General features: G+C 49.9%; 1 protein-coding gene across 2 annotated transcripts in view; it reads left to right on the top strand.

Moving 5' to 3' along the window:
* The window catches only part of PRKCA (protein kinase C alpha), a 399391-nt gene that overhangs the window by 336034 nt on the left and 37971 nt on the right, over positions 1-25386 (top strand). For both annotated transcript variants that reach the window (XM_088028179.1, XM_088028178.1), the window contains exons 9-13: positions 1145-1282; positions 2030-2203; positions 4374-4465; positions 6855-6917; positions 7861-7999. In XM_088028179.1, coding sequence (XP_087884305.1) covers positions 1145-1282; positions 2030-2203; positions 4374-4465; positions 6855-6917; positions 7861-7999 — 606 coding nt within the window. The remainder of the gene's footprint in view (positions 1-1144; positions 1283-2029; positions 2204-4373; positions 4466-6854; positions 6918-7860; positions 8000-25386) is intronic.

Raw genomic sequence — 25386 nt, forward strand, 5'->3', positions numbered from 1 at the left:
CGTAGTAAAGCCCAGGATGCCTTCTTTACGTCCTACACACCTTTTTGGTAACCACATTGACTTGAGTGTTGTCCTGGCACCTGCTCGGAAACTCAAAGCTGCACTTAGGTCTGCTGCATTGCGGAAGGGCGGGGGGTGCACCTTATCATTCAGAACGTATCCAATGCCACAGTCTTTGCCGTCGGGCTCAGGGCTGTGGTTGTGGCAGTTGAGCCACGCTGCAGGACCCTGGCCTTTTCAGCAGCTGATATGTCCAGCAGCTGGAGCCCTCACAGTCAGGCAGATGTTCTCCATGCAGAGTCTGGGGGGAGATTCTTCCTGGGCTCCTTTGCTGACCTTTGAGACCTTCGCACGTGATCCCATCAGCCTTTCCTTTTCGGCTGAGCCTCCTTGCTCTCCTCCACCTTTGACCCGAGACTCTAACTCTTCAATCAGAGTAATGAGGGTGTAGTTTCTCCAGCACCAGTGTGTAGCATGAGCCTGGTTTATAAAAATGCCTTCTGGTAACTGACAGGTCACTGACCAGGGATGCTTCAGGTTCAAAGGGTGCTGCTGTGTATTTTGTGTGAACCCAGGTTCTCATGCATATCACCATTTTCCTGAGTTCAACTCTTAACTTAAAAAAAAAAAACAAAACCCTATGTTCTTACTATGCCTTTTAAAGTGGCAATAAATCATCCCTGAGCTTGCCGGTCAAAAGTTTCCTCCCCAGGGAACCCCTTTTTGCTAGGATCCAAGTTTCCTTTAGGCAGATGAATCAAATTGGAAAATCTACGGATTAGAAAAGCATCAGTGCACAGTTTATTTCTTGTATTATGTTAACCATTGTGAAACACCGTTTTCCCCAAGAAGTTAACTTCTAAGTCCTAGAATGAAAATCAGCCTGACTTGGTTAACTATGCAAAGAGTTGTTTCTTGATAGGTAAGGGCAATTTTTTTTTTTTTTTTTTGCTACTTTGCAAATATTGCCCTTAGGGTAAATATAGCCACTGACTTTTGAATAAATATTTCATCACCCTGTGATTTCTTGCCCTCATCCCACCTCCCACCCCCCAGCTGCCCTCAAGCTTAGTTAAATGCTTTCCATCACTCTTTTTCCTGGGAAAAATGACCCATCGATTTCACCTGTGTGCTTGTTGTTTAGAAAGCCAAGCTTGGCCCTGCTGGTAACAAAGTAATCAGTCCTTCAGAAGACAGGAGACAACCTTCCAACAACCTGGACAGAGTGAAACTCACCGACTTCAATTTCCTCATGGTGCTGGGGAAAGGGAGTTTTGGAAAGGTAAGGGCACGGTTGTCTGTGAGGCAGAGGGGCTTTTGCAGAGACTGCCGGGATGGGTCCTGTGCTCCCTGAGGTTTCCAGAGCCGCCCTTGGGATCTCCCTGTTCTCTGTACTCCTTTCTCAGATATTCCCCCGCGCCCCACCCACCACCTCATTTCATTAAAAACAATTGTATCCAGAAAGCTACAGAGGTTTCACTGTGTGTCCCCATTTCCCGGTTGAGAACAGAGCAGGTGCTCCAAAATGTTGGTTGAATCAATAATTTTCACAACTAAAAATTAAAAGTTGATTTGTAGAACCTATTTGTCTGCATTTGGCTTCTGTGGCTCCAGATCTTACGATAGACCCAGGAAATGATTTCCAATCCCGCCTCTTTCTTTGTCTTGGCTCCCGACTCGTGAGTTTATAAAGGACAGTCACATTTTTGCCCAAAGGATGCTCCTGAAAAATGTGCACACTTCAAGGCTAATACCGAGGACGCGTATATTCCTTCCCGTGTCCACCATAGCGCCATCATGTGGCTATAGCCCACGCAGCGTACAAATCTCGACAGCTTCTAAATTACACCGTGCTGGAGGAATGTAATCTGCGCTGATGTGCGAGATTTCAAAATTTGCACATGAAGCGGAACTTTATGAATATATAGTGTAGGCCAACTGAACGGCCACCTGACCGGGTTCCCCCACCCAACCCCCAGTACCAGAGTATGCTTCTGAAGCTTTCAGATTGCCTTTCGTCTGCTCCCAGGTGATGCTTGCTGACCGGAAGGGCACAGAGGAGCTGTATGCTATCAAAATCCTGAAGAAGGACGTGGTGATTCAAGATGATGACGTGGAGTGCACCATGGTGGAGAAGCGAGTCCTAGCCCTGTTGGACAAGCCCCCGTTCCTGACACAGCTACACTCCTGCTTTCAGACAGTGGTAAGGCCCCCAGGGGTGCCTATCTGTGGTGCCACACACGGCGTGCTCTCAAGGGCCACTCCCGAAGCTGGTGTTCTAAGCATCTGAATCAACCTTCCTCCAGTGGAGAAGGCTCAAGAAAGCCTCTCACTCTTATGCCGCTGGTAAATTTGGGGAGTCCCCTCTCTGGGATGTGCCCTGCTTATAGGCTTGGCACTAATTCTATTTAATTCAGCAAACGTTTGTACCAAAGGTACGTTGTATAAGGTACAAATGTACAAAGGTACGTTCCTTATACAAGGCCATGTGCTAAGACTTGGGGTAACAACACCAATAAAATAACCCATAGTCCTGGCTTTTGAAGGCTACGGGTCCCGTTGCTAAGCATTGCATTAGAACCCGAGGAAGCTTGATCTCATAAAAGAGTGTGTTCTTGTTTACTGCACACAGCAGGCTTGGCAGTCTGGCCTGTTGTGTACAGCCCATGAGCTCTTAAGAAAGGTCGGAGGAGAAAAAGAGAATAATATTTTGTGACATGTGTAAATTCGATGAAATTCACATTTCAGGGTCCGTGAATCATTTTCTTGGAAGACAGCCAGGCTCCTTCATTTTCCTGTCCTCCACAGTGGCTCTCCTGCGGCACAGGCAGAGTTGAATCGTTGCAAGATACACCCAGAGCCCAAAGTATTTGCTGTCTAGCCCAGAAAGTTTGCCAAGCCCTGTCTTACAGTATAACAAAAAAGAGGGCAAGAGAGTTCCGAAGCACTGATCAGCCCATTGTGGGGCCAGGGCCCTGGCATGGAGCTTGCAGGTGGCCCGCAAGAAATACAACCATTTCGAGGGCACCATTGTCAGGCACACCCAAAGACAGGCTTTCCATCCTCAGCACCTGCCCTTTTTAAGATGTGACTCAATAATCAGTAGCTATAATTATTACTCTTATGATTATAATTATTTTCAACTTTCTACTGGCCAGAAAATGACTTTCTGTCTTGCATCTCTCTTTAAAAATCTCTTGGGAGGTCCCCCTCAATGCTCTTGGAGCTTAGAATCTCCGAATGACCGCGCAGTGTCGGGGCGGGCCAGGGGCTGCAGAGCCGGGCGCCGGCCACTGTGTGTCAGCCTGGCACTGGCAGCACGGCCGGTCCCTTCTCCCAGCAGCACCTAAATAGTGCCCAGGAGGGAGGAGCAATGTGCCAGATGGGGAGCCATGTCTGCGAATCCCAGCCTGGATCCTATCACCCTGGTTACACGGATGAAGCTCCAGGGAGCAGCAAAACACGGAAATAAAGATGGAATTAAAATTCATCACAGGAAGGCTAGAGAAGGAAGCTCCGGGAGCTGTTTCCCGGCTGCTAGCACCAACTTCATTGTTATCTTCCGTTCCCCGTGCAGCACTTCAATGTTTAATAACTTCTGCGAAATGGTGACATTGTCTAGAAGTGAGCAGAGGTTGGCTTTCACCTGGGTGTGCTGTGCCGTGAGCTGCTTGGCTGTTCAACCCCATTTTCCCCCATTTACCCCACTGTAATGTCCTCGTAAATATGCAGCTTTACTGGGGTCTATGATGTACGCCCTCCATGGCGCTGACATTGAGCACACCAGTGACAGAGAAAATAAAAAACAATACTTGGGCCTATTATGATGCAGAAGCACATTGGATTAGCCTCTCCATGTATAGTCCCCTCCCCCACAGTAAATATCACTGAGCATTTATAATTTAGGAGCCCAGCCTAACTCACAAGATTTGTTTTCAGAAGCTTCCAGTGGAAACACATGACTACATCACTGGGGTTTGCCTCCCAGATGCTGCGAACCAGCAACACTCGTTAAAAGTAAATAATTGGCCCATTTGGATTCTTCACATCATCACTAACTTAGACATGTCTTAAGTGTGCAGGAGAAAGGGGAAGAGTGTTAGAAGGCCGTTACAACAATAGAGAACATACGGAACCAGGAGAGGGCAACCATGTTGACAGTTAATGACTTTATACTTCCCAAGGCCCTCATGCAGTAGGGTTTATGACTTTTATTTGGGAAGAAAAATTTTGCAGGGCTCCACTGAGCAGATCTGCCAGGGTAGCCCATGGTTTACTAACTAATGAGAAAGCAAAACACAGTTTAGAAAGAGTGAAGGAAGACTCTCGGCCGGTGGCCAAGCCCTGCTCACGTGTTGAAACTTCATCTTCAGGACCGGCTGTATTTCGTCATGGAATACGTCAATGGCGGGGACCTCATGTACCACATTCAGCAAGTAGGAAAATTTAAGGAACCACAAGCAGTGTGAGTATTTTTTTTTTTTAAGTCCCTTAATTTAGACAGCACACGGGGACTGCTGCTGGGTGAAACATGGAAGTGGGGCTTTGCCCACTTCGGAGCTGAGCACCATCTCCTCCCAGGGGGCCGACTTCTTGGTTTGGGCCCATCGACACTTCAGAAGGAGAGGTTCATTATACTTCCAGTCGGTTGGAGATGCTGGTGTATCCCCCTGTCACCCAATTCCATCCTCATGGATTGAGTCAGCCACTCGTTATTAAACGATTATTGTACATTCATGACACACCAGGCACCGGGAGTGGGAAAGGCTGTCTGCCCTCCAGGAGCTCACCACTTGACCCAGGGTAGGAGAAGTCACCCAACAATTGTACTGTGTGGCCACAACATTAGAGGTGGCACGCGAGCCCTGGTAAAGAGGGGAGTGGGGAAAGAACATCCTCAGGGAATGCCCAAGCCAGCAGGGCAGAAGGGGGTGCAGGGGCTCTGGGTGATGAGCCTGATGGAGCCCGCTGAGGACCATGGAAGGCTTGGCGGGGGGTGGGGGGCGCTTCAGTGTGGCTTCACACCATCAGGCCCAGTTTTCACAGAGCCCCGCGACCGAGAGGGGAAGCTGGGAGTAGGGACAGGTGCAAGGGGGCTGGTGAAAATCTAGATAGAGGAGAAAGAATGGAACCTTCATCAGGTCCTGACCTTGGAGCCAAAGAGGAGTAAGGGTCTTTGAGAAACGTTCTGGAGGAAGAAAAGCAGAACTCAGTGTAGAACAGAGACACTGGCCACCTCTCCGAGTGACACCTCGTTTTAGGTTTGGGAATGGGCAGCCGCCAAGGAGGAGATGGTTTGGGGGAGAATCATGAGCAGTGTGGAGGGTTTGATTGGGATGCAGGAGTCAGCAGCAGCCGGGAGAGACATGGCCCATGAAAGGGGGGACCTTGGTACCTGAAAACTCACCCTGTTTTCCAGGGGCCAGGAGGTCACAGGACACATGGCAAAAGCAGATGTATACAAATAGCTATTTCATTTCCCTCGGGGAGGTTGCATCGTGGGCATGTACCCCGATTAATCAAGTTAGCGAATGTTCATTGGATCCTGGCCGATGTTCGATCTGAAAGATAAATCTGAAGAACTTTCGGCCTGTGTGGGTTGATGCATCTTAGGGAAGATTGGCTGAAGGCAGAAGAGGGAATGCTTTGGTAGCAAGCTGAAAAAAAAATGCAAAGGGGGATTTTTTTCTTTCTTTTTTTTTTTTCATTCTCAGATGTCTTTATTAATCAAAGACACGAACGCCAATCAGATTTTTGTTGTTGAAGGGGGATGATTTTTTTTCTATTTAGATTTTTACTTTTCAACTTTCAGGAATGCCTGTCTTTATCTAACTTTATCTAACTAACTCTGTTAGTTAGAAAGCATCAAAATGCTCGGGTTGTAAAGTAAAGCTTGGTGCCAGAGCTGTAAAGAGCAAGTAACAGAACAGCCACCTTACATTATGAGGTGACATCAAGGTGTCTCATCCAGCACCCTTATGTTGTGTACTTGTGTTGCTAGAAAGTTCTTATTTTAAAAATACAGAAGAGCATGAGAAATCATGTAAAAGTGGCCTGTAACCCCATTGCTTTTCCCTCTCCCATCCCATTGCTCCCCTGCCGGCCCTCAGAGGTGCCCCCCCAGCCCTCCCTGTAAGAGTTCGGTCCTTATCACCAGAGGTTGTTCTCTGCTTGTGTAGACGCCGTGTGGATTTTAAGCCTCCCGGGTGTGAGGTTTGCACAGACGCAGTCTTGTGGTTTCTCAGACTTCAAAGATTCCTAAATGCTATGCACATTTTAAAACCTCTTTCAGCATTTACTCTGAGTTATTATGAATTATTTAAAAGGGTAAACTCGAGTATGAATCATGGTGTGTGTCTCATTTACCCCAGCGCTTGGGGGGGGCGGGACGGTGAGAACACCAGCTACAGAGCACATCACACATGCTCCTCCATCTTCCAGGGAATCACTGCATTTCCAAACACTAATGCATTCTGTCCATGAATAGGAAAATGGACATTTTCCCCACTCTTCCCCAGTCCTGACACAGACTACTCTAGCAGCCACCGTTTAAGAGATCGTATTGGAAATTTCCTGTAAGCGGTAAATTAACTGTCCAGACAAGAAGTGCTTGTTTCTAGACAGGTAATAAACCTGTCTGTTTGACTTATTAGCTGTGAAGTTCCTCGGGGAGGTGAAAGTGCTAAAATGGCCAAGGGAAGGGTGAAGGTTTGTCATCTGCAGGGTGATGCTGATCTCTGATCATCCCAGGGTCTTACATTCTTTTGCCGCCTTGATGCCTGAGCTGGAGGGTACAAAATATTCAGAAATCCAGAGAGCAAGCCAGCAAGCCTGATGAGCATTTTCTTTTGCAGATTTTATGCAGCAGAGATTTCCATTGGATTGTTCTTTCTTCATAAAAGAGGAATCATTTACAGGTGTGTGTTGAGGCTCTGCAGCCAGCAGGGCATCTGGGAGTTTTCCCGGACCCCTGGACCTCCGTGTGCGTGTTGATTCTGTGATGGGGACTTAAGACACGTTGTTGAGAACCCTCGAGGTAACAAGAGACCTCCCAGGACCTACCTTTGTCTGCAGCCTGCAGGCAAATCAGAGCCACTTTCTGATCTCTGGACCTCAAAAGATTTTGTATATCTCATTTCTGCTTCCCACAAGAAAACATGCTTTTTTCTCCACTGACAGTTCCTTCCTCTGCCTTTTTTTGTAATGAAGGTCAGGGAGCAGTGGAAACCGAATTTCTGTTAATAGATGCTCAGCGGGAGAAGAACATGGGGAGCTGGGGAGAGGCAGAGGAAAAACTAGTGAATTAAATTCTGCAGGTGGTTAGCAACAGTGAAAGTCTGATGCCAAAGAAAGGAGAATGTCTTCCAGGATTAACTGAAGAGTAAAAGGACCCATGGCACCAAGCAGAATGCAATGGCCACACGTGTGTGACCTGGCGAGGTTGTTCTGAACCTGGGATTTGGCAAACCTGGTTGTGTGCCAGGCCCCCTTGTGTGGGATCCTAGTAAATCAAATGGCTGGGAGCTGCCCCAAACCTGCTAAATTGGAATCTGGTAATTCACATGCTTGGCCAAGGTTGGGGGATTGCTAGTCCAACCGTTTAGTCATTTATTCGGTGTGCATTTATTAAGTACCTACTGTGTCCTAGGCACTACAGTAGGCTCTGGAGATTTCAGAAACAAAAACAAAACCCAGTCATTCCTGGTTCCGGTTCTCCGGACCATAGTAGTTACCCGTAGGACTCGTAGTTAATACGCCATTGAGGTGGCAGCTAGTCAGAGATCTTTCTGTCTCACTAGCTCCAGAGCAGACCGTGTGATGTCGTGAGAAGGACGCTGATGCTCTCCTGCTTCCTTACAGGGATCTGAAGTTAGATAATGTCATGCTGGATTCAGAAGGGCATATCAAGATTGCCGATTTTGGGATGTGCAAGGAACACATGATGGATGGAGTCACAACCAGGACCTTCTGTGGGACGCCAGATTACATTGCCCCAGAGGTAGGGACCCCGATTCTCCTTGGTTTCTAGACCAGACCTTTCAAATCACAACTACAACCCCCTCCCTGGGGTATAGAATCATTGGCGAATCACCAAGTCAGTGGCCACAAAATAGGCTAAACTAAATAGAGCAAAATAGAAAGCAACTGTGAGAGCTCAGTGCATAGTAAGAGTATGTCTTGTTTCATGGAACTTTGTTTTGTGTATCTGTAAGCTAGGTGTGTGGTAGAATGTGTTTCTTACACCGTCATCATCAAAACAATTTAAGCCACACTGTTGGGCAGAGAAGGGGGGGAGGGGGGATAGTGCTTGTAAAAACGCTCTGCATGGGAAAACTGGATCAAAAGGTGGTTCCGATGACAGCTTTTTAGTAAAATCAGAGTGATCAGTGCCCTAAATGACCCACTGGAATTGATCATGGTGTTTAATCTAGGAAGAACATTCCAGTGTGGTTGTAAGCAGAGTGGTTCCAAGATGTGTGATCACAGCGGTGGCCAGACTGCTTCGTCTTTGTTATAACATTCTTTAAAAAAAAAAAAAAAAAAAAAAAGATTTATTTATTAGAGAGAGAGAGAGCAAGTGAGTGAGCCAGTGGGGAGGGGCAGAAGGAGAGGATCTCAAGCAGACTCCACGTGGAGCCCAACCTGGGACTCGATCCCACGGCCCTGAGATCATGACCTAAGCCAAAATCAGGAGTCGGACACTTAACCGACTGAGCCACCCAGGCACCCCTGTTATGAGAGAGTCTGGGTAATTTTCGTCTTCTTATGAGCCTTCCTGCACGCCAGTGACTGGGTGGGTTATATATACCTATGTATACCTATAACCTCTATCACTGTGTAGCCAACTTCCTATCCACACACAGCTCTGTGGATGAAACGGGTTCCTCCCAGCTGAGCTCCAGCAGCTTATAGAAGGTAACAGAATCAAAGTTAGCCCAACCTTCCCTCTTTGGAGAGCTCTCGTGTTCGCTGTTGGCAGCTCGTGTGGCATATTTTTAACCTGTTGCCCCACGTGTTTGTCTTAGAGGTAGTAGGTGCGACATGAGCTTAGGAGTCAGACCAAAGTGTCCTTCATTCCTGATTATTCTTCACAGGCTCTGGGAACTCGGGCAAGTGACTTAGCCTTTCTGCCCCCGTGTCCACAGTGGCAAGTTGAAGATGATAATATCCTCCTCGTAGAATTGCTCTGAGGACAGAAATGCCAAATACAGGTGTTTTGTACGTGGTAGACCCCCCTGTGGTAGCCAATATTCCAAAAAGGAAGCTTAATTATTTTTTCCCATTGTTAAGAGCTTCCTTATTTTGTTTGTTATCCGCCCAGTGTGGAAACACAGACTTCGAACATTTACCTAGAAACCTAAATTCTCGGGGCGACTGGGTGGCTTAGTCGTTAAGCATCTGCCTTCGGCTCAGATCATGATCCGAGGGTCCTGTGATCAAGCCCCACATCGGGCTCCCTGCTCCACGGGAAGCCTGCTTCTCCCTCTCCCACTCCCCCTGCTTGTGTTCCCTCTCTTGCTGTGTCTCTGTCAAATAAATAAATAAAATCTTAAAAAAAAAGAAAGAAAGAAATTTAAATTCTCAATGACATGGCCAAAGGCGACATGTTACCTTGATACATAACTTCGGGGGGGTTGCCCCCCAAAGAACTCACACATCACTGTCTCCAGGCACAACGTGAGCTTAAATAGTCCTATTTCTCAAACATGAAGAGTAGGGAGATCGTACAGTAAAAATACAACTTCCTGATGCAGGATTTATTCTGACGCCTTCTACCGGCTGACATGTATTAAACAGGCTGTGATTATGAGCTGTACCTGCTCCATTTAACACCCACCAGATGCTATAAACGTGTGGTGACAGGGAAGGCAGTGTTTTTTAGGAACAAAAGTGGTTTGAACTTCATCTCCATTAAGCCCGGTCTCTGCAATTAAACAAATAGCTTCCTGTGTTCAGTAACACTTCAGCCACGTGACGTCACCAGGGACGACCGCACCCCACATGGATGAAATGTTCCAAATAATGGACGTTCGTTGTCTTTTTTTTTTCCCTAATGTTCCTCATTGTATCGGTTTTCTGTCGCTACAACAAATAACCATGCACTTAGTGGATTAAAACAATACAAGTTTACTATCATATGGCTCTGGGGTCAGAAGTCCAAAATCCATCTCTCTGGGTCAAAGTCAAGTTGTCGGCAGGGCTGCACTCCCTCCAGGAGCTCTGGGGGAGTCCTGTTGCCTTGCCTCTTCCATCCTCTACGTGGCTACAGTCCGTGGTATTACCATTTCTGTCTGTTATGATCCCAACCCCACAGCCTCCCTCTCAGAAGACCATTGTGATGACGTGGGGCCCACCCCGATAACCCAGGCTTGTCCCTCTGTCCCAGGATCCTTAATCACACCTGCCAAGTCCCTTTTACCCAATAAAATTACCATATGCACAGATTCCTGGACTAAGATGCACACACCTTTGGGGAAGGGGCCACGGCCCGTCCTGCTGCACTCATGATGGTGTCCCAAGTAACTATATTTGAAAAACTCCCACCCCCCTCCGCCAAGGACACGTAGACACACTTCTAACGTATCTTGGTAACTTTGGGTTGTTGTTGTTGTTGTTGTTGTTGTTTTACCTTGTACTCATTTGTGTGTATGTTTGTTTAGTTCTGTGCCACTTGATCAGACGTGTAGATTCACGTCCCCTACACCACTGTCAAACAGTACAGTTCCATCCCTTCTGTGTGTGGGCTTTTAGAGCCACACACACCTCCCCGCTCCGCGGTTCCCCCCCGGCCCCATCCCCGGCCCCCAGCAACCACTCACGTATTTTCCATCCTATAACTTTGCCGTTTCAAGAATGGCATTATGATGGAGTCATACGGTATACCTTTCGAGATTGGCTTTCTCATCTGAGCACTTTCTAGAATCTTCTAGTCATATTGGAGTGCACGTCTACCACCTGGGCAGGTTACTTAAACATCCCGTGCCTCAGTTTCCTCCCCTGTAAAGTGGGGATGATAATGTCTACCTCATAAGGTTGCTGTCTTGTGACTTGGAGTATTGTCTGGCACCGGGCGAGGTGGTCCTGCCGTGGTTATTGTTCACTTGACCCATTTGCCACACTGCATGGTGGGCCTCTTGCAGTCTTCTGCTGCAGCCCCCCTCATAGTCCTCACAGCATGCTTCAGAAGAGGTGCCCAAGGCAGTAAGTAATGGTCTAAGGCCACGTTACTGAGAAACCCAGAGCCAGGCTTCACTGCCAGGCTCAGGCCCCCGTAGATACGTGTACTGCCCGCTATACTAAACCACGGCCTGCTCCTAAGTGACTCACACATTCACAGACTCCCTGTACCAAACAGGGTGCCACTGGGACAGGGTCTCCACCGGGACCTGGGCCTGGATACACTTTACAGTGTGGACAACATGACACTCAGGCGAATGGAAACCCAAATCCGTGTTTCGATTCGGGTTGACTTTCATTGTAAGATAAGCTGCACCACCTTGGGAACTCGATCGGTAATTCCGGGTGTTTTACCAGCAACAGTTAATTCAGGCTGTTTTCCTCCTGCTAGCATTTTCCCCGTACGGATCCGGGAATGTGGCGTCTTTGGCCATAGGGATAATTGCGGTGAAGCGGAAGACCATCTAGTTTCCAAGTTTCTAATTTGCTCAGAGGTTAACATAATCCTGTCCTCTGTATAAATCTTTCTGTCAGGCAGAGGCAAAAATAATTATCTTAGCTGGCATTTTCCCTAATAGGCAAAGCAGAGGTTTAAATATTTATGGCTGTTTGTCTAAAACCCTTGAAATGGATTAATATTGTGGCATCTCCTTAACCAGGGAAGATGAGCTAAGGCAGAAAGTGTCACTAACAGATGGGATTTTGGAGTTGAGTTGGACACGCACAAAGCGGGGGGTGCTCATCAGAAACTAATTCCTGGACTCGACCTCACACGTACTCAGTGCTTTCACACAGAAAGAATTCTTCGGGGTCGGTGCGAGTCCCTGAGAAGAACCAACAGAAGCTTCATCGGGGTTTAATTCCCCCTCTGAAAGTGATCTGGGGCGTGTGAGGTCCAGTTGCAGGTCAAGTCCCTCCCGGCAGCTAAGCATCAGGCTCTGAACACTAGCATGGCCCACTTGTTCCCAGGAGGAGAGATGCAGCGGGGACGGGTTTGCTCCTGGCAGGTGCACCTCTGAGTACTTCCTGGCGCGGTGGGAGCAAAGCCTTTGGGAACTGTGCCATGCAGAGTCCTTGCTGCGGCAGGGGGCACGTTAGACCACACCCATGATTGTAGGGACTGTCTACGCTGTACCAAGCCTGCGGACCACATCTTCTGGTTTGTCACATTGCATCTGTGAGTACAGCTTAAGTGACTCGCCCAAGGTCACACGGCTGGTAACAAGCAGAGGTGGGATTTGGACCTGAGACATGCTGACCCTAGCGCCCAGATGTACATTCTTGTCACCTACTGCCCCCATCTCCAGAGAGAAGAGAAAACTCCGCAAGTGAACGAGCCGTTCACAATGAGCGCTGAGATATTGTACAACACGGGTGACATCTTGTAGGAGGAGATGGGCGCTCATCCAGCTCAACTGGAATCAGGGACCTGAGTCACAGACATCTCTACCGCAGTCAATGACTCGGGGTTGGATTCCCGCTGGTACTACTGGGCACACCCCTTTAGAAGCCATGGGCCGACCACCAGCACCGAAGCCCCTCTCCCACACATGGCAGCAATCAGCCAGATACTCAGAGCGCCTGCTAAGGGCCTGCCATGCCTGGCAGGAGAACGGAGCGCAGCGGGGACCTGTGAGGAGGGCTGGAGGCTGTTCGAAATGGGCCACTGCCGCCCAGGAGAGCTGTAGATTGAGAGACGTGGATGAGACAGTATTCCCCTTGGCAAGAACAGATGGCGCCCCAACATGGCTAATGAAACAGTCTGTGGGCACGCATGCCGGCCCCACAGCCTATTGGCCATACGCAGATGTGCGGCCTCCTGTGAGGGTTGGGGGCTGGATGGGTTCAGCGAGCTGGAGGCCCTTCCTAGGGGGCCACGGCTTCTCCTTCCATCCCTAAGGGAAGGGCAGCCCAGTCTTGCCTATTATCGCTGCCAGAAGTCGGCATTTGTGTGTAACACTCGCCTGCTTGTTCACAGTTGGGTCTAATATACATTAAGAGAAATGTACATCGGTAAGATTCAGCTAGTGGGCCACCAGCTGTGACCTTTTCTGGAGGGGGTCACGGGTCACGTCTGGGGGGAGCCACATTTTAGGAATGGGAGGAAAAAGGGGAGACCAAGGGGTGTCCAGAGAGGTGGAAAAACTAGGGAGCCATAGCGTCTTGGAGACCAAGGAAGGTGAGTGCTTGTGAACTCAGAGATGGCCAGGGACTGTGAGGTCAAGGAGCTGGGGGTGGGGGGGTGGCGGGGAGGGGATCCGGCCACAGGGAACCAGCCATCCCAAAGAGCACGTGGTAACGATGCGGCAGGAGCTGGATGGCCCGGAGTTGAGTGTGGGCATCAGCAACCAGGCTGGAACCATGTCTTGGGGAACGGACGGTAAATGGACGGAGGAAGGTGGCTGGTCACTCCTAGGGAAGCAAGACGAAGGGAGCATCAGTACAGCTGGGAAACCTGAGCATGCTTCTAGGCCCAAGGGAAAATGCCCGGGGAGAGGGAAGGAGAAGATACAGAGAGAGAGGGAGGGAGCACCGCAGGCCAGGAGGGAACGGGATAGGGAAGCAGGAGGAAGGAAGAAAGCTGAAAGCATCCTCACTGGCTGGCTTGTGTTTTCCAAGGGCAAGGCCAGGAAGGGTGGGACGGGGGCCTGGGCACGGGCGGTGTGCTGCACTCACATCCACGCACAGTGACCCGCATGAGGCTCCTGGAGGTGACCGAGCAGGTAGTGGGGACCGGTGAGCGAGGCCGGGGGCGGGCTGAGTGTCTGTCAGAAGAGGGGAACTGAGGGGCTGGTCCTCAAGAGCATTGAGACTAGGTCCGGTGTGGGGAGCAGAGGCAGGGTGGAGGTGTGGGGAGCAGAGGCAGGGTGGAGGCGGAGAGGGACACAATGGCAGGACATTGCCACGAGTGCTGAGGAGGGGGTTCGTTTCTGAATTAGGCATCTTGGAAAAGCCCGAGACCCTGTGCTGTCTGCCCCCCCTTCCCCTTCCTAGCCTCGTCTCTCACCTCGCCCTCCACCCCTCACCTCTGTCTCTCCAGAACAAGCCCCCCCGCCCTGCACTGGCTTCCTTACCACTCCCCAGATTTGCGGGACTCTCCCATCCTCAGGGATTTTGCTCTTCTCATCCCTTCCCTGGCAGCGGGGATCCCTCCTGCACCTCGGCTCAGATGTCAGTTCAAGGAGGCCATCTTCCCTGGCGACTCTGTTCAAACCCGCAGACCTCTGGCCCCCGCCCTGCGCTCTCCTTCCACGGTGCTCATCACCCTCTGACAGAGCACGTCACTAGGCACTCATTTGCGTGTCTCTCTAGCCCACTCGGCCCCCCACAGCAGAGTCTTTGGTTCACCGCAGAGCCTCTCGCCCAGGGTCTGGAGCGGTGCCTGGCGGGCGGAGGGGTCTGGGATGATCAGGTACTGTGAGGAGGAGGGGGCTGGCAACAGAACAGAGCTGAAAGCTGAGGAATTGAAAGGTCAGGAACTTGGGCAGGGATTGGACAGATGACTCCCTGGACAGATGATGTCCCTTGTTCCCTACAGGTGGCATTCCCAAGGCTGCCGCCTGTCGGGGACAACCACATGCCTCATGCCACGGACCCACGAGAGCTGGTGCTCTGGGGCACCGGAGTGTCTGAAGGTGTGGGACATCAGCCTGGGTCCCCCAGACAGCCCAAAGTGCCGGAATATTGACACCCCCGGAGACGTTTCCTGGCCTTTGGGGAAAGGGGTGTAGAGAAGGATGAAGAACAAAAGGGGATCTAAAAGTTAAATGAGAAGAGAACACACGAGGTGCACGCAGCCAGGCAGTAAATTAGCACTTGCCCAGCTGAGAAGAGTGGGGGAAATGAGAGGGGAAGCAGCAGGTCGGCTCCAGCCCGGGCTTCTCCGGGATCAGCGCTTCTGAACCCCCAGCCCCACGCCAAGCCAGCGCGGGCAGAGCAAAGAAAGTACTTGACTAAAGTAGGAGACTGATAAGCCGAAGGTGGCTTGCTTTCTTTCAGAGGCCAGTTCCCCTCTGTGTAAGGTCACAGTCTGATGCCTCTGGCTTTGCAAGAGAAAATGAAGCAGCTTGTCCTCCCTCCAAGAAATATTTAGAGAGCCAAGGCCAGGCTTTCCCTTGGGGTCTTCCTTAAATTGTGTAACTCTGCTCAGATCTTTTCTAGGAATCCCCTTGGTTATGTTACTCATCTGTGTTCGGATCTGCCTTGCAGCTCTCAGTTCAGCTGTCCTCGGAGTTTTATCTGCGTCGCCCTGTTCTCTGGAGCATTTGCCCCCCGCTCTGTGACACTGTGGCCCAGGGGGCCCCTGTGCCCCGGTCCTTCTTCCTGACTTCCTTCCGGTTCTTCCTCCAGAGATAACCGGCTCCTTGTGGGTGAGCGGGACCCAGGGCAGAGTGCCTCACGGACGTGGTTTTGTTGAATCGTCAGAGCAGTTCTATGAAGTTGGTGTCAGTGGCTCTGTTTTCCAGATGATGAACCCAGGGTGCAAAGAGGTTCAGTCGTTTTTCCCACCGCCCCAGTTCAGGGCAGAGCTGGGCTTTGAACCCAGGGCCGGTCCGCTTCTCGCATCAGTGGCTTCTCTCCCGAGGGAAGGCAGGGGACTGCAGGTGTCGGCTCAGGTGTACCCGAGCGTGCCTTGCTCTCACTACCCTCATGGCTCCACCTCTTGCATGCAGAGTCCCCACTCATGCTCTGAGTGCTTACTCCCGGCACACTGTGGCTGCATTCCTTGGCCTTTCGTTTGGGGATTTGTTTAAATCCCGTAAGAATGGGTCAGAGATTAATGAAATCTTATTTCACCTTTTAGTTTGCCCTGGAATGGGGGGGGGCATTGGGGGATGTATCTTGAGAGCAATGGCCAACACTTACTCATTCCCTAGCACATGCTGTGTGCTTGTATTTGTTGTCTTGTTGAAACCCTACGATAGCCCTCGGAGGTCAGTTTTACAGACAAGGAAAAGGAGACATGGAGAGGACAGGTGACCTGTCCGAGGCTCATGGATAGCAAGGGGCAGGGCAGGGACCCTGGGCCCCAAAGTGCAAGTCTGTGGCCCTAATGTCACCAGCAGCCGGGTTCCCCCCTCAGGCTTTCGCTTACTGCCCTGTTACCAAACACATCTGGAAAGACCACCAAGCTGTGAGACCTCCCAGTTCTGGAAGATCTTTTATTCCAGCTAATAAAGCTCCCACAGGCCCAAGATTTATTCCTAACTTCTAGGTCATTCCTTTACTGCACAAGTAGTTATTTTATTCAGATACACAATGAACATTTGGAGGCCTGAGGTGAGGAGGGTCCCAAGTAGGCGCCGTGCTGTGGATCTTGTCCGTTTCCCCGGCTCCAGCCACCCCCGCCCGCCACCCTGAGAGAGACCCTGACAAGGGTGCGGTGGCTGAGTTCGAGAACCACTCGGGGGGGGGGGGCAAGCGGGCTGATGACAGTACACTTGACTCTGCACTGACCCTGTCTTACCCTATGTTGGCCCCATGCAAACTGTCCCACCCCTAAAGGGAAACTTCCGTTTAATTTCAGGTGGCTTTTTCTTCATCATGGTATTAAGCGAACTCTGGCTGTAGTTCTGCTCTTTTAAGAACATGGGGTGACATCTGTAAAATGGGGATAATCACGGTACCATCCTCAAAGCATGGCTTTGAAGATGAGGTGAGTTTTGCCCTGGCTGCTTCAGAGGAAGCCCTCCGTCCACTTTTGTCTGTTACTTGACAGTTGTTTCAATTAACTGTTGCTGTGTACTGTCCCCCAAACTTAATGGCTTAAGACATGTGAAAACTCTGATTCTGTGGGGCAGAACTTCAGGCAGAACTTGGCGGGGCTGACCCCTTCGTGCCACCGGGGGCGTTGGCTACCATGCTCTGCTGCACTAGGGGATCCAAGATGGCCTCGGGCTGTTGGCTATTGGCCAAGGCCCCATGGGTTCTCCTCCATGTGGTCTGTCTTTCCATGGGGTCTGTCACCATTCAGTAGTTTATCCAGAGCTTCTCAGCATGGTGACTGGCTCCCTCGAGGGCAACAACGGAAGCCACAAGTCCCCCTGAGCTGCACCTAGAGCTTGACTGTGTCACTTGCACCACATTACGTGAGTCAAAGCAAGTCCCAGAGCCAGCCCAGATTCTAAGGGAGGTGATAGAAATTATGTTGGGGGCGGGGGGGCAGGTGGCACTGTCAGCCTGTAGGAGGCCATACAGGATAGGAGGGGGTCACTGTGGCCAATTTTGGGGGCAGCTGGTTTGAGCTCTGTGTTGGCCAATGGAAGGCTCCTCAACACAGCACCCCAGAAAGGGCAAATTTCAAAGTGCTGAGGACTCAGGCAAGAGGAGCCCCTGCCCTGTGTTTCGGAGCTGGGATCAGCAGACTCCTTCTGCTAAGGGCTAGAGAGTAAATATTTTAGGCCTTGCACTAATCTAAATTTTAGATTTTACCAAGAGGCAAAATTGAGCAACTGTTCTTGCCAAAAGGCTGATAGTCTTTTTCACATTTTTTTCATTTTACATCTGCTCACAGCAGGTTGTACACAAATGGGAGGCAGGCTGGATTGGGCGGGCGGGCTGTAGTTTGCCGCCCCCCAACTTCAGAGGGTTCTCCCGTGGCCCTCTGCCAGCCTTAACCCGTCTTCTAGGGCTAGAGCGACATGCCCCCTGGGGCCTGAGAATTGCCTTCCATGACCTACACGGGCCTCTTCCTACGATCCATTCTTGCTAGGGACACCACCCTGACCCCAGTGTCCGAAGGAGAGGCCAGTGGTGGCCATTTGCAGGGCGCAGCGGGACAGAGTTTGGACGCACAGGCCGGGGCGCACGGGGTCTTCATAGATGTGATAAAGGATTGAGAAGAAATGGGGAGCGGGCCAGGTCTCCCAACACTGGAGTGGAATCTAAGGGGTCCGTGAATTCTAAAGTCGACCTGCCCCTCCAGGTTGTTGAGAAGTATTATGGACGGACGGATGTCCCCTCAAAATTCATGTCACTCCCTAACCCCCCATGTGACCATATGTAAAGATAATAGGGCCTTTAAGGGAGTATAGAAGGTTAAATGAGGTCATTAGATGGGGCCCTGATCTGAAGGGACTGGTGCCCTTACAAGAAGACCAGGAGACAGCAGGCATGTTCCCCTCACAGAGAAAAGCCTGGGGGAGACACATGGGGAAGGAGCCTGGCTGTAGCCGAGAAGAGAGGCCTGTCAGAAACCAGCCCTGCCAGTGGGTACCTCGACCCTGGACTTCCAGCCTCCAGGCCTCTGAGAACATGAATGACTATGGTTGAAGCCGCTCAGTCTGTGGTATTCTGTTCTGGCAACGTGAGCTGACTCATACCGGAGGGTATATTGGTCACGGTGGTAGGAGAGGACATTTAACAGTTGGTTAGCTTGATCGGTAATGTGTGTTCAGACATCTGGTATGTGGGCCTCAGTCACTTCTGTTCCAATGTCCCCTGTCACCCTCCCCGCCAAGTGTTAGAGGTGGACCGTCCCAGACCAGTGTGGACTCCTGCATTTAGGCTAGGTAAATTATGTTGTAAACCAAGACGTATTTGATCTAGTCACGGCCAACACCATCGTCCCCCTTATCAAGCAGAACAGGAAGGAGGAGTGAATAGAAGTCTCAAGGTCAGAGGCAGTCTCTCAGATGTCCTGGTCCCATTCCCAGCCCCTGCTTGCAGAGTGGGCACCAGGAGGACAGGAACGCAAGGACCAGGTTGAGTCCTGGCTCTGCTGTGTTCCCGCTGTGCTTTATTGCACTGGCGCTTGCTTGTGCCTCGACTTCCCCAGTGGTCAGCAGAAGTGGTGCCCAGCACAATGCACCCCAAGGACTGTGCTCAGCGGTAGCTTGGATGCAAATGCCACCTCTGTTCCTGTTGGTATCACAGTGTATCTCGCTGTGGGGGAGGCTCTTGAAAACATCAGGTTGGGAGGTGAGTGTCTAAAGAGGTGTTTGATTTCTTGGGCGTAACGGGGGGGGGGCGGATTATAGAAGTCGTGCTGAAGAGGTTGGGTAACCAAGTCAGTTAGGAGGACGTTCTCCCGGCCCCGTTTCATTGTCACCACACTGATTTCTTCCGTGACCACCACATGTTACCCAGGAGCTAGAGAGAGATTAGCCCCGGCAGGAGACTAGCGCTTCCTTGGAAGAATCACAAAGACGTGAAATGGGAACACTTTCCCACATGTGCCTCGGTGCTGACGCCTGCTCCGAGGGTCACGGAACACCACGTCCCACGACTCCGCAGCGTACGTTCCAGAGTCAGAGGAACGCCAGGTGCAGGGGCGGTTTCTGCAGCCTGAAAAGGCCGGCACTTCATTCAGAATTTTACTCGCAGCTCCCTCTGAAGTCACCCCGCCCCTTTGGAAGACAGTTTGGCGGTTTCTTACAAAGCTAAACATAGTCTTTACCATACGATCCAGCAGTCGTGCTCCTAAGCATTTGCCCACATGAATTGGAAAACTTATGTCCACAGCAAAAAACCTGCACACGGATGTGTATAGCAGCTTTATTCATAACTTACCCAAACGTGGAAGCAAGCAAGGTGTCCTTCAGCAGGTGAATGGCTCCATAAACCGTGCTGCAGCTACATAATGGAATATTATTCAGCACTAAAAAGAAATGAACTGTCAAGCCATGAAAAGACCCGGAGGAACCTTAAGCACATATCGCTAAGTGAAAGAAGCCAATCGGAAAAGGCTGCATGCTGCATGATTCTGCCCCTAGCACATCATGGGAATGGCAAAACGTTTGGAGACAATAAAAAAAGATTAGTAGTTGCCATGCATTAGTGAAGACGGAGGGATAACTAGGCAGAAGGGAGGACGTTGGGGGCAGTGAAATTCTGTACGATACCACAGTGGTCGATACATGTCATGATACATTTTCAAAAACCCATAGAATGTACAACCCCAAGAGTGAACCCAAACATAAACTCTGGATGATAATGATGCAACAATGTAGTTTATCAGTTGTAACAAATGTACCCCTCTGGTGAGGGATGTCCGTAGCAGGGGAGATCGTACTCCTGGGGACAGGGCATCTGGGAACTCTGTATGTTCCACCCAGTTTTGCTGTGAACCTAAAACTTTAAAAAAAAATGTATTAAAAAACATAGAGGAGCGCCTGGGTGGCTCAGTTAGTTAAGCATCTGACTTGATTTCAGCTCAGGTCATGATCCCAGGGTTGTGAGATTGAGCCCCGTGTACAGCTCCACGCTGGGAGGGGAGCCTGCTTGAGATTCTGTCTCCCTCTCCCTCTGCCCTTCCCCACCCCTGCGCTCGCTCACTCATGCTCACTCTCTCTGTCTCTCAAAAAAAGGAGAAAAAAAAAATCACACACACACACACACACACACACACACACACTTGTAGCCTCTGGCCTTTCTCTGCTCTATGAAAGCCTGGGATGGCCCTGGGAATGGGGTCTGTAATCACCAAGCTCTGAGCTTTGCTCCTCCCTCCCTCCCTTTTTCCTTCCTTTCTTCCTTTTTTTCCTCTTGTCTTTAAAGCCAGTGTTAATCATTACAAACCATTTTGTACTTGTTGTTCCTCTCCTCACATTTTGGGGGAGCAGGACTTAGGTTGGCCTGCTGTTGGCTTTCTGTTCTCCTAGAGTAAAGTGAACAACCAGGGAGTAGAAGAGGTGGGTACTATGAATAGATTATAAAGCACTTTTGTTGCCATTAGAGAAATCATTTCCTGTTCTCTCCAGTCCTAGATAGAGCCAGTTTCTGTCTACATAGAAAATATACATTTCAGACTCCAGACTTTACATTTTCACCTTATGATGGTTTTCACTATACTTATATCGTGCCTTTTGTCCAAAGATTTCAAATATTGCAGCTATTTCTCATGTGATGTGCAAAGATCCCTGATGTAAGGCATTACATTTTAGTTTTATTTATCTGTTTTCCTGTCTCCTTAATTAGAGTCACAATCCCTGTCCCTAGCAGAGTGCCCAGCCCAAGGAAATGTACAATTAGCCATAAACAGTGGGGGGGGGGGGGGCGAGGGAAGGCGGAAGTGGGAGGGGATATGGATAAAAAAAGAAAAACCTGAGGTTTTGCTGCTCTGGTAAAAATTAATGTAATTGCATGAGGGGGGATTCTAAAATCTATTAATTTGCATACACCCCGCCTAGAGCAGTGTCCAACACATAGGAAGCTAATATTTGCTGAAAGAATGAATGGAAAGTTCAGCATTGGTGAGAGTTGCCAGGTGCCAACAATCATTTCCGGGTGTTTAATACATATTGTGCATGTAATCTTTCCTAGCAGAATGTTCCCTTTGTCCTCCTGTGAGCCACATTTAACCTCACTGCCTTGATTCATTTTCACCTGCTTGCCATCCATGCCTGGGGGCCGGTTCTTCTGATGTTAGGCAGTATGGCGTCGTATCATATATTCAACTCACCTGCAATAAACACATTTTATTATACAAAATGCCCTTTCATCCGCTGTCATGTTCCTACCAGGTGGGTGCTGGAATTCCAGTATCCCAGCTGAGGAAATGGAGACTCAGAGAGGCTAAGCAACTTGCTCAAGGTCACAGCTCTCCCATGGCAGAACTGGTCTCCAGAAGTCAGGTTCAGAGTGTTCACATCACAGTGTGCTTCCTGTGCAGTGGCTACTGATGTTGTGGGCTTGGATGCACCACCAAAAGGTGTTTGACTGGGGAGCCTCTTGGGCTGAGAGGTGGGGGTGCCTCACCCTTACCCACCATGGAGCTTTCCTGTTTCTCGAACTCTGGTCCAAGCCTGGTGCTGCAGGAAGGGGACACGGTCAGGAGACCTTATCTGGAACCAGCCCAGTGACCTTCGAGCAAGCCACTTAGCTCTCTGAACCTTAGGTGCCTTTCCAAAATCCTAAGGACACTTTTGTAAAGCACCTGTAAGGGTCCCTCCAGCCTTGGCAATCCAGCAATTTGATGTTGCACTTAAGAGGTGGGTGGTGCCCACGGTCGGGGCTTGGATGAGATCCACTCCCACATGATTCTCCCGCACCAGCTGCTGGGCGGGGTCCCGGTGCTGGATCCAAAGGGGGGTGGCCCAGCCCTGCTGCGGAAGAGTCTGGGGTCGAGGGAGGGCAGATAAGAAGTCTCAGCCTGACGAGGCAAAGGCCACTGCATGGCAGCCGAGGTCTGTCGGCCCCAGAGGAGAGAGTGGAGGAGACGGTTCATGAACTCACGGCCCCAGCCGTCATGACAGAACAACCATACGACACTGCAGCTCAGCTTCTTTTTTCCCAGATGGTACTATTTTGACACGTCGGTGTTCTTGACCATGCATATAAAGAAGGCCTCTTGTGGCCCATGTTCTATCGTTGGGAACTTAGGATGTTTTTCAAAACAACCATAATTTTTCATTAAAGTAAAATAGTTTTATCTTTGGTCAAAGGAAGAGAAAATGTTGTTTCCCTGAGACAGTAAAAGGACTCGAGCATGTTTTATGCATAAAGGCCAGTGTTCAGTTGTAATGGCAGCCTGGGAAGAGCCTTCTGTGGTTGGGCCATGTATTAGGGTGGGTTGTGGGGATTTGGCTCGTAAACGTCACGTGAAAATGAAGAGTGGAGTCCAGTTAAAGTACAGCCAGGAATGGGAGGGTGAGTCTCCTCCCACACATGTTGTGTTCCCATGGGTCCTTTAAGACAAAGCCTCGAGAGCCAGAGTTCCCAAGTGAAGTGGCCATCTTGGCAGCTTTAATCCTGTTAAGCATTTGAGCCCCTTTTGGGGCCAGTTCCCACCATAGCTGTCTAGGGAACCACACTGGGTCATGGGCCGATGAACCTTCGGTTTAGAAAAATGGTCAAAAGTGTGGATTCCAAGTCCGGATGACCAGAGTTCAAATCCCAGCATTGCTACTTACTCGCTGTGTGACCTCAGGCAAGCTACTTAACCTCTCTGTGTCTCATTTTCTCATCTTTGAAATGGGGCGCTCCTACCTCATAAAAGTCTCCCAAGGGCTAAGCGAGCTAGCAGAGCTAAGGAGCCTGGCACATAATGAGAGTGTTGGCGATGGTGACGTTGCTTATAGTCATTGTTGCTATTGCCAGTAGCGTCTAAAACCTTACCGTGCTGCCCCCCAAAAAGCTTCTGAAGCCCCATCCTCTTTGGCAGGCCTTTGAGTATGTAGCCCTGGCAGAGGGTGGAAAAGTGGATGGCTTTAGGGGCGCCTGGGTGGCTCAGTCGTTAAGCGTCTGCCTTCGGCTCAGGTCATGGTCCCGGGGTCCTGGGATCGAGCCCCGCATCAGGCTCCGTGCTCCGCGGGAAGCCTGCTTCTCCCTCTCCCACTCCCCCTGCTTGTGTTCCCTCTCTCGCTGTGTCTCTGTCAGATAAATAAATAAAACCTTTAAAAAAAAAAAAAGTGGGTGGCTTCAGAGCAGTGTCCTTCCAGTCACTGTGGCCGCTGACCTGCTAGGAGATGAGAAGCTGCCCCCTGGTCCCTTTCATTCCTGGTCCTGTGCCCAGGCTGGGAGAAAGCTCATTCATATCTTACTTTTACAAGACAGGCAGCCATTTGAAACATCCTGACATCTCCCCCAAGCAATTGGCTCATGTGAGTATAATCATAGTGATCATAATGACAAATAGCAGGAAAGCTGAATGACAGTGGCCCTGTTGGGGGGTCTGTCTTTGAAGCTAAAGTTCAACCTCCCATGTGCTGCAGGGAGATCCGCCAACTGGAGCCCTTCTTGCCAAGTTTGCCTCTCTTTTGTGAGGTTCTCTGCTGTGGGAGACTGAATTGCCGTTGCAACCCCCCGGGCTTGGCTGCAAGCCTCCGTTGGCCCACGAGTCCCAGAGACACCTGCTTCTGTCCCCAGTGCGGACAGAAACAAGAGAGCCTCACCATCCATTCTGTGGCCTCTGAGCCTGGTCCTCGGCCCAAAGCTGGCTCCCTGGGCCAACAGGAACCAGAGTGAGTTGTAGGAGCCCGTGAAAAGGGTGTAGACCAGCCCCGTCCAGTAGAAAGAAAATGCAGGCCAGACTGCATTTAGCAGTTTTTTTGTGTATGTGTGGGGTTTTTTCCCCAAAGATTGATTGATTGATTTAAGGAATCTCTACACCCAATGTGGGGCTCGAACTCACGACCTCAAGATCAAGAGTCATGTGCTCTACTGAGCAATCACATTTTTAAGTTAAAAAAAAAAAACAGGTAAAATTAAGTTTAATATATTTTATTTAACCCAATATATCCCAAATATGAATGAGATATTTTGCGGTTGGGGTACTAAGTCTTCAGAATCTGATGTGTATTTCCCACCTAAAGCACATCTCAGTTTGTACTAGCCACTTTTCAAATGCTCAGTAGCCACATGTGGCTGGTGGCTACTGTACTACCCAGGGCAGGTCTAGACAGCTCACAAGGGACAGCGTAACCAACATCCTAAATCATGCGTATCTAAATGTTTATCTTCAAATGGGGCTCTCTAACAGTTCCCCTTTTGCAGTGAGATTTTTGGATCATTGGAGGTATTTAATTTTTTTTTAATTTTTTATTGTTATGTTAATCACCATACATTACATCATTAGTTCTTGATATAGTGTTCCATGATTCATTGTTTGTGCATAACACCCAGTGCTCCACGCAGAACGTGCCCTCCTTAATACCCATCACCAGGCTAACCCATCCCCCTACGCCCCTCCCCTCTAGAACCCTCAGTTTGTTTTTCAGAGTCCATCGTCTCTCATGGTTCCTCTCCCCCTCCGACTTACTCCCCTTCATTCTTCCCCTCATTGGAGGTATTTATTAACAGCAGCCCATCATTGAGGGGAGAGCAATGCTTCATTCTAAAAATGAATTTGCAATGGTAAGGTTGCACCCCTAGACCTTGTAACTTAGATTTTCGGACCTTCCCATTTCATGGAGTGCATAAGCCAGGGGTGACACATTGTGAGCTTCTCCAAGAAGAAATGCCCCAGCTGAATTTCAAATCCCATCCTGTTATTACCATTGAAAGCACAGCAGTGTTCAGCATGACTTTGTCATCTCGGCCCAGTAGCTGAGCTGGTGGGCTCGGGGGATTGCCAGATGCTAGTAACAAGAAAAAGGAGCCTTTGGTACTTGGCATCCTGCTTTGGTAAGCCTTGGAGGAAGGAGAGCGTGTTATCAGCAGGAGTCATGAGAGTTTGATGCTGTGCAAATAGAAAATAAAAGTCAAGTTGGACCAAAGTTGATAAAAGAGTCAAGAAAAAAAAAAAAATCTTCAGGTGGCCACGGCTTT

The sequence above is a fragment of the Eumetopias jubatus genome, unplaced genomic scaffold, assembly GCF_037043125.1.
Source record: "Eumetopias jubatus isolate StellerSeaLion01/CBP00866 unplaced genomic scaffold, mEumJub1_p1.0 scaffold_10, whole genome shotgun sequence".
Taxonomy (NCBI): Eukaryota; Metazoa; Chordata; class Mammalia; order Carnivora; family Otariidae; genus Eumetopias; species Eumetopias jubatus.